This window comes from Drosophila eugracilis, unplaced genomic scaffold (genome assembly GCF_018153835.1).
Source record: "Drosophila eugracilis isolate 14026-0451.02 unplaced genomic scaffold, ASM1815383v1 contig_2155, whole genome shotgun sequence".
NCBI classification, from domain to species: domain Eukaryota; kingdom Metazoa; phylum Arthropoda; class Insecta; order Diptera; family Drosophilidae; genus Drosophila; species Drosophila eugracilis.
In genome coordinates this window covers 1,049,144-1,064,383 of record NW_024573039.1, presented here as the reverse complement: position 1 = coordinate 1,064,383, position 15,240 = coordinate 1,049,144, and the positions used below count along the sequence as shown (strand labels likewise).

Here is a 15,240-nt window from a genome sequence, read left to right as displayed (position 1 = left end):
TGGGATTTCCCCTGAAAAATCATCGGAAGTACTATAAGCAACATGAACGATGAGGAGAAGGGGATTGGGATCTGCTGAAGAGTTGTTAATTATGCTGTCAAATCAGTGAGGCGGGGAAGGGCAGGATGTGCCTTTGCCATGCTGCTATGTTTGTTGACTATCAACGCTCCACGTCCCTCAACCACCGAACTATCACGGTGTTTGTCCTGCCTTTCGCTGCCGAACAATTGATGTGCATAAAGTCAACATTGGTGTGGCACTTGTCCAGGGTTCCGCCCCTTGCCACTTGCTATAGTTACACTTCGGTAATCTCTGTGGAGCAGGAGCAGGAGCAGGAGTAGGACCAGGAGCAGCACCTGGTCTTACCACGCTCCATCGGTTTGATATCCTTCCCAATTAGGTATTTAATTAAAAAGCAAAAAAAAAAAAAAAAGAGAAAAGTAAAAGAAATCAAACAGAACGCCCCGCAAAGTGTCAATTGCAGTGCTGAATGAGGCGATGATTGAGTGCGAGACGATGACGAGGTGGCCCCCGGAGGCAAGTCCGGAAATGAATGTTGGCGAAGGGCACACTCCATCCGGGGGAAGGGGAAGAGTCAAACTGAAGTTTCAAGGGGACACCACACAGAGAGTGTGTGAAGTTAGAACTGAAGTAGAAACTTTCCCAGAGGCAGGAGGTCTCACCAGAGATCAGCGTTAAATAGGATTTTACACCGCTAATTGACACAGCAATACACTCAGACATTGGACATGATTATAGCAGAAACAAATTTAAATAATAATTGATTGCCATTTTAATTGCAATTCAAATATGTATTCAGATTAAGCATTCATTTATGGGAAGTTTAGTCAATTTTTAATATTTTAAATGGATTTTTTGATGGTTTGTTTGAGAGAAAGTCAGAAATGAAGTCAAGTTCTTAGTTTAACCTACAAAATAAATACTTAAATAGCAGTTGCAACTTTTTCTATGACCATAGGTTACGTTAAAGTTATAAATTCCTGTTGATCCGGCCATAAATCACACTGCGATAGGCGTCGTTTGGCGAAGGAGGAGGACTCCCGCCCACAATCAGAGGGTAATTAGGGCAATAGAGATAAGAACTTCTCACTCAACCTTCACTATTAGTTCACTCTGAGCTTAGTAGATGTTTTAAGTAACTAACTGCCGAAGTTATCTTAATATTTAATACAAAATAAAACATAATTTACCCCTATAAAAGGTAGGCTCATGACAAAAATATGCCATCAGGCGAAATAACACCCAAGCAACCCAAAGCGGGAAAAGGATTGGGAATACCTGTAAGTAGAGGAGGGAGAGGGGGGGAGGGGATGTCATCATCCCTGCCCCCAAAGAGAATTCCCAAAAAGATTTGCTTACCCCCCAACCTCAAGCTCTAAGGTCCAATTGGGGAGTGGCTGGCATCTATTTATAAAGCTTCCCTAATTGGAATCCCCCGCCAGGAAAATGGAAAATGTGTTAACCTTAACTCGGTGTAAGTAGAAGGTTTTGGGCTCAGGAAAAAGGTTATCTAGGGTATGGGATAAGGCTTAGGAACTAAGGAGAGAGGATGCTCTAAAGGTTAATGCACCCGCCAGTATAAGAAGTGCTGTGATTTCGTGTCCTTTTTTAGTTAATTAAATATCCTGCAAGCCTTAGTCTCTCTTTTTTACAAGGAATCTTATATCGTATACATATCTATAAGGCATGCTATAAGTTCTATATATATTGTATATATCTTATGGGAATATGATTTTGAATATTTATTTAATATTTAATACCTATAACTTTACATATTTAGTTTTCCTCAACTTGATGGATGAGAGATGGTCGTTTCGATTGCAAAAATTTACAGGCTAAGCAATGGCTGGTTATAATGCGGATAAGATATGATTATAATATGCTTTTAATGTGGTTAATATAATTAATATATATATGTATATATATGTGTGCATGCTACTATATAGTAATTGGGTTGATTTCATTTCATTTTGGGTCAGTTGTGGGCTCTCTTTTCGGGGCCAGGCTAGGCCCACCTTCGGCTGCCTTGCCATGGCATGCCCAATTAGCTAATGGATATTGACAAGGTCGCTAAGAGCGCAAGGAGGATGGGATGGATGGGATAGCTACTTGGGAGTAAGGGTAATGAAGCTTGGGTATCGGAATCCGTTTGACTCACCTGTCGCCATGGGAGTCCCTGTCCCTGTCGCGTTCCAGTTCCGGATTTGGGTTGGCCGGAGCCAGAGTTTCCGATCCTGTTAAAGCTGCAGCAGCACCGGCCTCCTCTACTTCGACTTCCATTTCTACTTCCGGTTCGGGTTCGGGTTCGGGCTCGGTTTCTGGTTCCCGCTCCGGTTCCGGTGGAGATCCGCAGCTACCATGTCTGCTAGTAGAAGCCTCTGCTTCCTGCTGCTGCTGCGGCTGCTGCTGCTGCTGCTGCTCCTCCTGCTTAGATCCGTTCTCCTGCTGCTTGTCCGACATCCTCGCTACGATTCGTTTCGTTCTTCTTCGAGTCCCGCTTATATGGACGGCTCCTAACCAGGTCGCGATGAAACAGAGATGGTACAGACCAGATGGCCAGGTGTTGTAATTGTTTTTAAATAAAATCGCTGCTGCAGCGGGAACCCAGGCAGAAGGCAGAAAGAAAAAAAAAAGTGGAAGCGGAAAACGAAACGAGAGGGAAAACAATGCCATGCGAACAAAGGGAAAAATAATGTAAATTAATTGCCGTGGCTGGTGGAAAGCCTCTTACTACCCCTCCTACCCTCCTTCTAACATCTTATTATTCCCAGTTTATTTTTTTATTTTTCCTGTCTTCTTGTTGGTTTTGGTGGTGGTCGGACCAAATTAGCCGCAATATTAAAATAAAAAGCGAAACTTCTCCATCCTTGGCCTTAAAATGTGCCGGCGGTCGGAGCCAGGACTATAATAACTTTTTAACGCTCCCGGGAAGCGAGTCGTTGGGGCTTGCAGTTGGGGATATAAAAAAAAGAAGAAGAAGATGATCAGGTCAGGTCAGACCCAGAGAACAACCCTTTAAAATATTCGCAGAGGAATGCCAAACAATATTCTCTGTGGTAAAGGAGAGCTGGCATGGCTAAGGTTATGGCTGCCAGCTAAAGTATTTTAATCTATTTCAAAGTTTGTTAATACAAAAATCAATCAATGGGAGTTTTAGTTTTTAAGTTAGTTGGATAAATACACTAATTTTATTTAATATTTTTGCAGAAATATAGCTCAGAGTAGGTAAGTAGTTAAATATTAAACCAGTTTTATGGATAAAAGTCTAAATTATTATCATACTTTTAGAACCTTTTTTAAATATCTCAAACTGAGACTTTCTGTATGACATTTTCGTTAAATTTCAAAGTAAAATTCATTGTTTTTGTAGTATCAAGTAGTGTAGGGTATTAACCTGTTTCATATGCAAAAAAATGCTTCCTGATTTTAGCCAAGTTCCCGTATAATGCTCTCGACGAACACCGAGAGCCGTGATGGTAAAACCATGAAAGGGCTAAGAGCCGGTGATTGTTGCGGACAAGAGGCTTAAAGCGTCAACATCCCGCCGATTACAATTGATCACCCAGAGCGGATTATGGCCATCACATATACTCGAACAGAGCAAAGCCAAACCAATTGCAAGTAATTACAAAATGGGTTACTTTTCTATAATTTACGTTAAGTCTTTACCATTTATCTTTCATAACAATTTGTTATGGAAAATCTAGTTAGTTTTTAATAATAACAAATTAGTTGGAATGTTATATATAGTATATACAATCCAAATAACAAATAAAACCACGTCTGAGCCAGACAGAGCAGTTAGAAATCTCAAATCATTCACCTACGATTAGGAATCAAAAAGATTAACGACTGACGGCTGGCGGCTGGCAAAGCCGATTAGATTAGGGCGGAAAGCGGTTAGTCATGGTCGCAAATGAACTGCTCACCCGGGTAATTGGCCAGGACAAACAAAGCAGAGCAGCTAACAGCTAACAGCTAACAGCTATCAGCCATCAGATATCAGCGACGGGAGCCGATAAGTAGGCAACACTTAATGGACACTAAAAATATGGCATTGGCCGCATTTAGCACTGCCCCACTGCCTCACTGTCCCACTATCCCACTGTCCAGTGATCATCACTGTGCCTGGCAGATGCATACCCTCATCTGCAGGATCAGAAGATCTGGAAAACCGCAAGACCATTAAAAAGACTTCTCCTATGCTCTTCGGTTACGGACACATGCTAGTGGCTTCTGCGGGATTCCTCAAAACATAAATGAGAATTTTCACAGCATTTGCATATGAATGATTCACACGGCCATGCATAACAAAAGGCCATGGTTGGTTGGCCTGACTGGGCTGGGTGGTGATGGGCTTAGTGGGCGGGGCCAGGACAGATAAATAAAGTATAAAATGGGCGGATAACCCATCCCATGGTGCCCATGGTGGTAAGCAAGATGTTAACTGGAGCTTCTGTTTTAGGAGCAGAATATATATATATATAGGTGACAGACCCCTGGGTCCGCCAACACGTCCTCATCAAATATGAAAAGGCAACACAAAATTACCACCAGCAAAAGGGGGGGAAAAAGAAAGAAGAGAAAGGAAAGAAGGAACCGGAACCCAAGGAAGAGTCAGAGGAAATGAGGAACCAAACCAAACCAAACTGAACCAAAATGAAATCAAATTTTCTGCATAGGTCTGCATAAACTGGATTCAGCTCGAAAGAGCCGAGGCAAGCACAAAAAGCTGGCTGGACAGGGGGCATCAAGTACCAAATACCAGATACCTGACCTCCAACTTTCCCGCTCAGCCGCTTTCTTTATATTCTTATATTATTATTATATATACTTTTATTTATATTTTTGTTTTTTTTGTTCAAAAAGAAAACCCCTTAAACAAACTTTTCATAGCACGCACGCACTTTAAAAAAAAACCAAAAAAAAGGAACAACAACAACAACCAACTGACACAAAAATAAGGGCAGAACCAGAATCCAAACCTTGTAATTTGGTTGATTTCTATGGGCACGCGACAAAGTCTTTTCAGCACACAAAAAACTCTTTGTTGTTGTTTTGAGAATTTAGAAAATTTTGATTTTGATTTCGAATTTTTGTGTTTATTTTGAATTGAGATTTGGTATCTTTGTTTTGTATTAAGACTGTGCTTGAGTCTCAGATTTCTGATACTGCTGATGCTCTACACTTCCTCGACACTTTTCCGGTGCTCAATGCTCGGTGCTCGGTGCTCGGTTCACGGCAAACGTAACCGACTATGGCTGAACAGGAACTGAGTCGACTTGTCAGAGGACACGTTATTTTAAATCGGCCAGCGCACTGTTGCTTCTCTGTTAACTAGGCTGTTAACGTGCTGTTGCTAACAGACGGACCTGTTACTGCCTACTAGCGCACTCCGAAAGCTTTCACCGAAAAGCTTTGATGTGATTTTTGTCGGACTTCTCTGGCAAAACTGGGTTAGGAGAACATTACCATGATAACTCTCCCTCCTAGAATTCTACAATGAATAAAAAAATAGATTAAAAATCTGATTAAAAATTGTTAAAACTTTTAAAAGATTGTTAACATTCTACACTATAAGAATCCTTGTTTTTAAGGCTATTTTACTATTTTAAACAATAAATCAAAATTTAAAACAAGAACCCATTTTCTTTAGATACTTTTTATAAACTCAGCTTGAACAGCCTGCTCTTTAGCTGCGACTTGGTATTTCTATTTTTATCTAAGAAACATTCTAGAAATAAAGGAGTTCGACTTTGGACGACAATCAAAAGTAATTTCGCTTGAAAAAGAGAAAATTATAAAATACTACGGCACTGGCATTTCCACAAAAGAAGGAACTTTGACCCTCAGCCTGGCTGGCTGTATAAGTGCGGTTGAGTCTTTTGTTTTATGGAAATAACAAATTTTAATCAAATGTTGTTTACAGAGAAGGCTGAGATTTAAACTAAAATATGTACTAAATGTCCATTGAAAAATGTTTAAAAAAGAAAAATGTTTCCCAAATATAATAAATTCTAGCTTTTTTTCTTATTTTTAATATAAAGTTATAAACTTTTATAGAAAAAGTACGCACATAATTTCTAAAACTGAAACATTTTTCGTTAATAAAAATATATATAATTTAAAATATATTAAATATTCTTAATTTTTATATTAAATCACAGTAAAGGAGAGCCATCTCGCCTACTAAACAGAACTAACCTTAACCTTAACCTTAACCGCAACTTATTTCTGAGACCTTAGACCAAGATTTTGTTGATTTCTTTATGTGACAATGGCAGATGGCCAGCAGGAGCAGTCGTCGTTCTTATTGGGACGCCTGCGGAGGAGTTAAAATGCAGCTAGACTTCCGCCAGCGGCGTACAACGTTGCGTATACTCTTTATAGTATGATTGTTTCTTTTTTGTTTTCTTTTTTTTGACACTTGCAGTCGGGCCATAAATCATCATCATCAATGACAATGGCTCGCTATATCATCTGCTTCTCAGCTCCGCCCAAAAAACGCTAAAAGTGAAAACATAAAACATCTAAACATTGATGGTTCTATTACTCTTTTTCATTCTTCATGTTTTTGCCTTTTTGTTTTCTTTTTTTTTTCTTTTTTCAAGCATGTGGCTTTTGGCTGGCTGGCTTAGGTTTTCCACCTAAGACGGCTGGAGTTTCCCATCCGTTGTCATGTCCGGTTTGATGGCTTCGAGGTGGAACAGTTTGTCCTGGCATTATGGCCGCAGTCGTTAAGCTCCGACGTTACTTTGTTACCATTTCACGTTGCCAGCTCAAAGAACAGGACATCCAGGATACACGGGCATCCTGCAGACGCACATTTCTACATTTGCGAAGTTGGCACTCGCGGAAATTTTGGTTATGAGCTATATCTCTTTTCTAAGTTGAGTTACCTGTAAAGTCACTGGAAAGATAACTTTTTGAAGGTGAAATGCCATGGCGATCGAAAACCTTTCGTTGAGTTTAGTAACCAAAGCTAAGACATGTTGTAGGGTAACACTTTGGACTAGAGAGCTAGGAAAACTATACTTATAATCACAAATAATCTTTAAATACAAACTTAGAAAGGTTTTGGGATAAATTCAAGGATAAGTCACTTAAGGACTGCCACGAGGGGTAAACCTTACTGAAATTAACAAAATGTCACTGCATTTTCCCATTTGACATGCAAATTCTACCATATCCACATCAATATTCATCAATCGCAATTGAGTTTAAAAGGACAAAAAAATGATTTCCGAAAGTTTGTAAATAAATACGCGCAGCAGTCACCAAATAGTATAAAATGCAAAAAAGTTTCGAAATAAAAAATAACTTTACGCAGCAGTCAGCAAATTTTTTAACGAAACTTTTTCAGGCTGACAATAAATATTTGCAGGGAATTAAGAACTATGGTGAACTGATTCAAAAGTTGAATGAAAAGGTAATGGAAAGACTTATCTGATAAGAAAATCATAGGAAACTTATGATCCTCTTGACTTTTGAGCTTATAACGAAGTAAGTCTAAAAAAAACTGACTAAATATTAACATTAATATAAACATAACTAAGGGTATTTGCAGACTCGTTAAGCGTAGGTTATATAAACTTTTGTATTTCATAAAATTCCCCTCCATTCAAAGTCATAGGCCAGGGCAGCCGAACAATAGGATGGCGAAAACTAGTGGGCAATAACGTGCCTTTGTTTTGCCGCCTCTCCGATGCTGATAGAGGAAATAGAGTTATTCACTACTAATTAATTCACCTGCAGTTCAAAACTACTACCTGCCTGGCTGGTTGGCAGTAGTAAAAAAAAAAACAGGGAGAGAAAATAAACCCTTTTTGTTGTTGGCCAACACAAGCCCGAAGTTGTCAAAACAGTTTATATCCTTTATTCGAGCCCTCCGCTTCTGCCGGCTTACACTTTATTTATGCTCAATCATGGGGTTCGCATAACACATATTTCAAATAATATTTTATTTGTTTCCCGGGAATGGAGAATGGGGAGTCGGGAATGGGGGACACTTTCCGTTGGATTCGTTTTGTTTTTGGGTTTTTCGGACAAAAAGTTTAGAATATCCCGTCGCTATGCGATGCAATAAATCATGACCAGGTCCAGGGACATTTCAATTCCGTTTATTTTGTTTCTGTTCCAGTTGCTCCTCTCTGCCAATCTTCTTTATTGTTGTTACCAAATCAGACTTACAGGAGCTGAGTGGGTGATAGTAGGGGGTAGTAGGGAATGTCGGGGCCAAAGCGATTTGACGAGAGGGAGATAAATAAATTCAATTTTGGCAATGTAAATCAAGAACTGTTTATGGCCAAAGAGGAGGTGGAGTAAGAGTATGAGGTCCTGGGGATGATGACCTTAGGTAGGGCAGAAATGAAATTAGAAGCACAAAGCCCCAGAGAAATTCAATCAGAAACATGAATGAAGGCTATGGTCGGGTTACCGACTTTGCCATTCTCGGTACTCAATTTATTTAAGGTAAGCTCTCTGGGTCACCATTATTCCGATTTTGTCGCTTATATCGGGTATGTACTATGATATGGGAATGAATTTAAAGATAAATATAAGAGTCAAGAACAGAGTATAGAACTCTAATTCTAGATCATAGGAATATCTAGTTAACAACATTTAAATGCAAGCCAAAATAGTCTCCATTGATGAAACGCGATTGCTTCGTGCCACCATGTCGTATACGTAATTAAGTGCTTATGGTATGGCATTCGAATTGCTCGGGAAAACAGTTGGCAATTAAAGTGCAACGGGCGTGAAATGTAGTAGATGTGCTTCTGGGCGGCGCTTCCAAGTATCCAATCACGCAGCTCAGTGTTGCGTGTACTTAAGACTTTTGCATCCAGCAGGAATTCAGCCATCCTCCCTACTGCTACACGGGCTGTCTACCCGGGCTGTCATCAATCACGATTCGAACAGGAAATCGTTACAGACCCGCTAGAAAATGAATGGTGGCTGGCGGTGGATGGTAAATGTGGGCTGAAGGCCAGGTGAGACGGGCTGAAAATCGCGAAAAGATTCGAATAGTTTGCAGCGATATCGCTTGCAATCTGCTCTACTTTCACTTCCCCCACCCAACCTTTCCCCTGTGCACCTGGCCTTTTATTAGAAACCGAGGAGCAAGGAAAAAAAATAGGAGCTCAAGTTGAAAAAGTCCGCCGTCATGATGGGTGCTGCTGTGGGTGGTCCTCACTTTTATCCTTAACTCACTCCCCCCTTGATTTTGCCTATAGTTTGCTTGGCTCGTTATAAAAATAAAACAAATTCATCTAGCAAATTCAACTCAATGCGAAGATACAAATAATAATGGCTAAATGTGTCGGGGCAACCCCAATTGGTAGTGAATTGAAAGTGAATTTGCCTGATGGCCGATAACACTGCTTACTTTCCTCTAATCCTCGTAGTTAGGCTTTTATATCAGATTTCTGTTGGAAACTATGTCAACTTGTAGTGCACTTGAAAACATATTTTGATAGTTATGAATATGAAATATATTCAAAATAATAAAAGCCAAATTGTCCTAGCCATGTCCGTCTGTACAGGCAAAATGGATGAAAGGTGGGCTGCTAAGTACTTTTCATGTGTATCTTGCAGTCGCATGACTTTTCCTTAGATCCTCCTTGTTTTAATGCATATTTATTGGAATGTTAAACTTGTCATTCTACCAAAAAAAAAAAATATATATATAACCCTGTATCGTTGTCAACTTTCTCATTTTAATATCAATCCTATTTTTACTGCGCTTTTCCCAAAGTGCTTTGTCACCTGGCACACCTTCCCGGCATACAGCATCCTTCGGCTCATTTTCATATACTTTTTAGGCATTAAAGGAGCGCAACATCATGATGTACGACATGGCAGAGCGGACAATCTGGAAAGAAGGAAATGTTACACAGAAAATAATAAACTTGGATAAATATATTTTTAGGTAAACATTTTTATAGCTAAATATTCCTTCAAGAACTTTTCTGATTTGCAAGAGTTTTCTTTAACATATTAAATGTTCATTGTAATCTCTTTCAGTGTACTTTTGTGGCACGTGGCATGGCTACTCACCGTCGAGAAGGTGGCCATGCTGGCCTCGAAGAAGTATCCCTTCATCTGGCAAGGTCGTTGGGCGCGCATGGCGGCGATAAGGAGGGCACGCTTGGTGGGTGGCGAAAAATCTGTCCAGTTGCTCTCGTATAGACCATTACCAAAGTCCAGGCTGGCACTTTTGATGTTCTCCCCACATTTCGAGTAGATAAACAGAGCGATGAGCAGTGAACCCACAAAGGCGATGAAGTAGAGGCTCTGCGGATTGGGAAACAAATCTGCCACCTGGAATCCAATGAAGCAAATCTGCAGGGCCGATAGAAAGAACTGCAAAAAGATCAATGGACGATACTTGTCCGCAATGTGGTCAGCGATCTGGAGTCCCTTTTGATGCAGCAATAGCACCTGGACCAGACCCTCTAACTCCTCCTTGCCGCCCACTGCCGGCAGATGGATCATTCGGTGTTTGGCTATCTTGAAAATGGCACACACGTTGTAGGTGAAAAAGAAGAGCAGAGTGTCCACGCAGAGAGCCATAGTTACCTAATACGTAAATTACAACAGTAAAGTAGTTCCTAATGTAGTTTTCATTCCACAAATTACTTACAGCACTATAGCTGGCCATCACATTCCACAGATAGGTGGGCACATACCACACGACCACCTGGAGATCGTATGGATACACACCATTGTGCGGCAGCTCCAGATGAATCTCATCGCCGCGAATCAGGGAAATTACAAGACCCACAAAGGGCTTGATGGCCGCAAAGATTCCCGCCAGACCGAAGCAGCGGGTGTACGTTAAACTCAGCATCTGATCACTCTGATTCTCCTCAACCACGATGGCCCGGGCATCCGGCCAGACATTGATTTCTAAGGATTAGAAGTTGGTTAATAATCTTGGTTACACCAAAACCCACTCACCCTTGTCGAGAATACCTCTGATGAGGTAAATCAAACCCACGAACTCTTTGCGGTGATAACAGAAGAGCAGGAACTTGACCAGAGTCAGCATGCTGGCAAAGGTGGATCCTAGAGTGTCGGACAGCAGGCTCACCTGTGTTATGTACTCGTGGGCGGCCAGGAACATGGGCACCATGAACATGAAAAGTGGTCCCATGGTTACAAAGGTGAGCCATGGACGATCGTTGATGGTCGTGGGACTCCACAGATCAATGCCCATGCAACGGTACACAAGGATTTGGACTCGCAAGGATTGTCCCTCTTGCTTTTGCTCCTGATTCTGGTCTTGCTGTTTTCCTGGAACCTTGTCGCTCATCTTGAACTGACTGATTGCTCATACAGCCAAGTCCTGCTAGTCTAAGGTTTTTATATTCCCTGGGAGGAAGGGGCGTGGCATTGAATGTCATGTCAAAAGTACAGTCGAACTTTTATAGCTGAAAAGCGACAATTTTTTAGAATCTTTTCTATTATGATTTATATATAATACTGATTTCCTAATTAATATATATATAATATATATACATTTTTTTCCAAATATTTATTTAAATTTTAAATACTTTAAATTGCTTAAGTTAAACTTGGCAAAGTCCGAGAAAACTAATTCCGACTGTATTTATTTTTTTTTTGCCAATTGTTGGGGCGAAGGATTTGGCACTGCTTTCATTTAATATGCTTGCTTTGTGCGCGGTTTTGTGGGTTTAAGTGGGTGTGGACTTGGGTGGACTTCAAGTGCATTTATGGCTCTAATTACACGATTTTTTTTGCCTTTCGCTGCATTCTAGTTAATGCCCTTTCTCTTGGTCTTCTTGACAATCAAATGGCAGCCTTTCGTTTCCCAGGAAGTGCATTATAATTTTAATGAGTCTGCGGAGATCCGAGCAACTACATAGCTGTGGGCGTGTATTTTTAGCTCCTTAATTAGATGCGATTTGACAAAGCTGCCGTTGACATTTGATAAGGACCCTATAATTTGCCTTTAAGGAAAAGGTAAATATGTTAAACGCGCAGTATTTAATTGCCGTTGTTCTTTTTAATTAAAAGAATGCATTGGGATTTATATTAAGACAGATAGTGAAAGAGAAGTGCAAGTAAAATGACCCATTTAATACTTTTGTTTGAAATTTATATCAATTTAAGTTGCTGACTAACTTTAAAATGTATCAAAATTCGTTTCGGTTTTTAATATTTTTCTATAACAAATGCGTTTTATATTTATTAACACCTAATAAAATGACTCATGCCTTCCTATTTTAAAAATCGTAGCTACAATAAAATTGCATCATTTTAGTCGTTTTTTAAGACAAAATGTCAAAATGGGTTTTGAATTTTAAATTTTAGCGCCTAGATAATAACAATCAGAACTAGTGTTGTCTAACACACAAAAACGACCACTTATCCACGAGGTAAGAAAATTGTACTATTCAATAAATTTGAATATTTTTTAGGTGAGCATTTCTTATTTTTTAACTTTAAATAAAATATTTAAAAATTTATATAGGTTTGTTTCACCCAAGTTGGCAGTCCCAGCATGTCAAAGTGACACGAGTCATATCGATAGGCCTGCACTAATAACCTCCTGCTATCGATTACAGTTGTATAACCTCCGCTCGCAAATATTTTTTACTGGCGACTGCATCAGCTCGAAATCCGTGCAAATAAACCGTAAAGTGAGTAGAACATTCCCGCGGGGCACTCGGCCAAAGGTTCCCAGTTAATACATATAACCTTCACATTATCCCCAGAAATGTCCGGCGAGAAAGGCTTGGGTAAAATCTTCAATGGCACCACCATGAGCGGCCGTGCTAATGTAAGTAGTGCGATTTCCTGGTCATTGCCCGGCCGTAATACTAATCCGGTTGTTATGCCATCCATTTATACCCTCCAGGTGGCCAAAGCCACATACGCAGTCGTTGGCCTGCTGATCGCCTACCAGGTGCTCAAGCCCAAGAAGAAGTAGAGCTCCTCTCATCCTCCACATCCGAAGTTTTGGATCCTGGGATCAAATCTGGATTCCGGATCAGTTTATTTTATGTGTAGTGCAAGACATTGAAGGAATAAATAAGCAGAGAATGTAACACACTAAACCGCGAAGTGCATTATGTAACGATCCTTGGACTCCCACATGATTTCACGGCACCTTAATGGCGGTTCTCTTGAAAATAAGCTCGCATTACGTACTCCTCGTTTATCATATTGTTTTTAAGATCGCAACATGATTAGCTAATTAGCTTTACCAGAATTGGAACGAACATCCACAGTTGGAGCATCTCAAAGAGAAGAGTTAAGTGTCCAACCCGTTATCGCTTCATTAAAAAAAAAAACTGTTGCACATTAGGAAAAGGTTAAGGCGATAGAAGATTTGGAATTGAAAGCTATAACTCAAGAAACTGCCTAAATGAAGATCCGGGTTGATATGTTTTTCAATTTTAAATATTTGACTACAGAAATATATTTGGTTAAATCATATATTCCGATCTAGTGGCTTTATACTACAAAAACTAGGAATGTGAGTGCTTTCAGCAGATTACCTTTCACTTATAACCCAAAAGTTATTGGCCCGGCATTTTCCAAAACAGCAATGCCAGTTAGAACCTCTTCTAAAGTAAAAATTTTTATAGTATATTATAGTAAAAATTTCAGCAAATATCTCACTAAAATAATCTGAAAACGAAGAAATATTCATTCCCCATGCTAATAAATCAGCAATGCCAGATCAGAACCTTTTTATAATATCGCCGAATGGAATAAGCAGTAGTTTTCAATAGTCTAGGAACACATTTACCAAACTTCGGGTTTGATTTCCTTTTTTGGTTTTGGTTTTCGTTTTTTTAATATTTTATTTAAAGTTTTTATTTCATTTCAAACTTGCTTTAAATTTTCCTCTTTTTCGTGGGTAGGGATTTTTTTGAGGGGGCGGGGCGAGGGCGTAGCATTCGCTGGCCCAGTTTATCGAAATTTCAGTATTACTAAAAATTAATTTGAATGAATTGAATGTAAAAATGGTTTACATATATTTGTATGCATATATGCCATGTACTCGTCTCTTATCCTCTCCACAATCTACTCTTCCTCGTCGTTCCGTTTCCTGCCTAACCGTTATCGTTATCGTAATCATAATCATGCTTATGTCTGTTGCTATCCTTGTTTTGGTGGAGACGAAAAACCAGATGATGCATTTAAAATATAGGTATAAATTAATGTTTATATCATTTATCAATATGCTATATAATATACCTTTTACATGTATTGTGATAGCAAGCTTGCTTTGTTACTTTTACTCATCATTTCATTAATTTGTGTCTTCTTTCGATTTCTTTTGTTTTTTTTTTATAACTAAACATTGCCTGGCATAGCAAACTTCCCAATATTTTGGGATTTTCATATGTGGGCGTGGCTGGGGCGTATGTGAGAGAGATTGTGTTTGTATATGTCTGTGTGTGGACTAATTAATATCGCTATATGGTTTCAGATTTTATTTCGGTTTTTTCAGAAGCCTTAGCGAAAAGTGCCTTGCTTTTGGTTTCATTTTTTCTTGCATTTCTTATTTTGCATTGTTTAATTATTAATTCTACTACATTTAGATGCATAGCTCGGCGGGGTGGGGCAGGGATTTCGTAGCACCGGTTGGCTATGGGGTGCTAAGAGATCCGTGCCCAACTCCGCCGAATTTCGATCCGAGTATAATCGTATTAATTACTGTTACTGGGATATATGTGTGGGTTGTTGCATTTTCCTTAAAAATGTTTGCTGGAGTGTTTTTGTATTTCGCTTGGATTTTGCCTCTATATATATTTATGTGTGTATGTGTTTGGTTTGTTTTTTTTTGTGTAGTATATGCCATACATATCATATTCTTGTTAAGTTACAGTTACATAATGAATTACACATTTATATAAATCGTTTAAATTTCATTTTGTCTTTTCACCTCCCCACCGTTAGCATTCTACCTTGAGCATAAACGTCCTTTCTCGTTTCTGTTTTTTTTTTCAAATTACAGCAGGACTGGCGGGTTAATGGTAATCGATTAACTAATTATCGCCGGCAGCGGCCGAGGTGGCAGCACTGGCGACGTTGCCACCCGTGTGCGATTGCGCTGAACACTATTTTCAAATTTTAGTTTGGGTCCGTTTATGTTTCTCCCAGTTTTTTAGTTTGGATCAGGGTTTAGTTTAGTTTACTATATATAACAATATAGAGCCCACCGAGTACAATTTGTGA

At 39.5% G+C, this 15,240-nt stretch overlaps 3 protein-coding genes across 3 annotated transcripts in view; 1 reads left to right on the top strand and 2 right to left on the bottom strand.

Annotated features, from left to right (window-relative positions):
* LOC108110116 overlaps positions 1-2,481 on the bottom strand; it is a 58,111-nt gene extending 55,630 nt beyond the window's left edge. Inside the window, exon 1 of the mRNA XM_041818385.1 lies at positions 2,180-2,481. Within this exon, the coding sequence (XP_041674319.1) occupies positions 2,180-2,481 (302 nt within the window). The remainder of the gene's footprint in view (positions 1-2,179) is intronic.
* Positions 2,482-9,841: 7,360 nt separating this feature from the next.
* LOC108110133 (odorant receptor 9a) lies at positions 9,842-11,338 on the bottom strand. Its single transcript, XM_017219039.1, has 4 exons — positions 10,984-11,338; positions 10,667-10,932; positions 10,081-10,602; positions 9,842-9,895 (listed from the first exon to the last, which is right to left on the bottom strand). The coding sequence occupies exons 1-4, from the start codon at positions 11,336-11,338 to the stop codon at positions 9,842-9,844; spliced, it is 1,197 nt and encodes a 398-aa protein (XP_017074528.1).
* A 1,228-nt stretch (positions 11,339-12,566) lies between these two features.
* Positions 12,567-13,106, top strand: LOC108110138 (ATP synthase membrane subunit K, mitochondrial). The gene is made up of 3 exons (XM_017219052.1): positions 12,567-12,689; positions 12,765-12,829; positions 12,908-13,106. Exons 2-3 carry the CDS (start codon positions 12,767-12,769, stop codon positions 12,977-12,979), a joined length of 135 nt encoding a protein of 44 aa, XP_017074541.1. The 5' UTR covers positions 12,567-12,689; positions 12,765-12,766; the 3' UTR covers positions 12,980-13,106.
* The last annotated feature ends 2,134 nt before the right edge of the window (positions 13,107-15,240 follow it).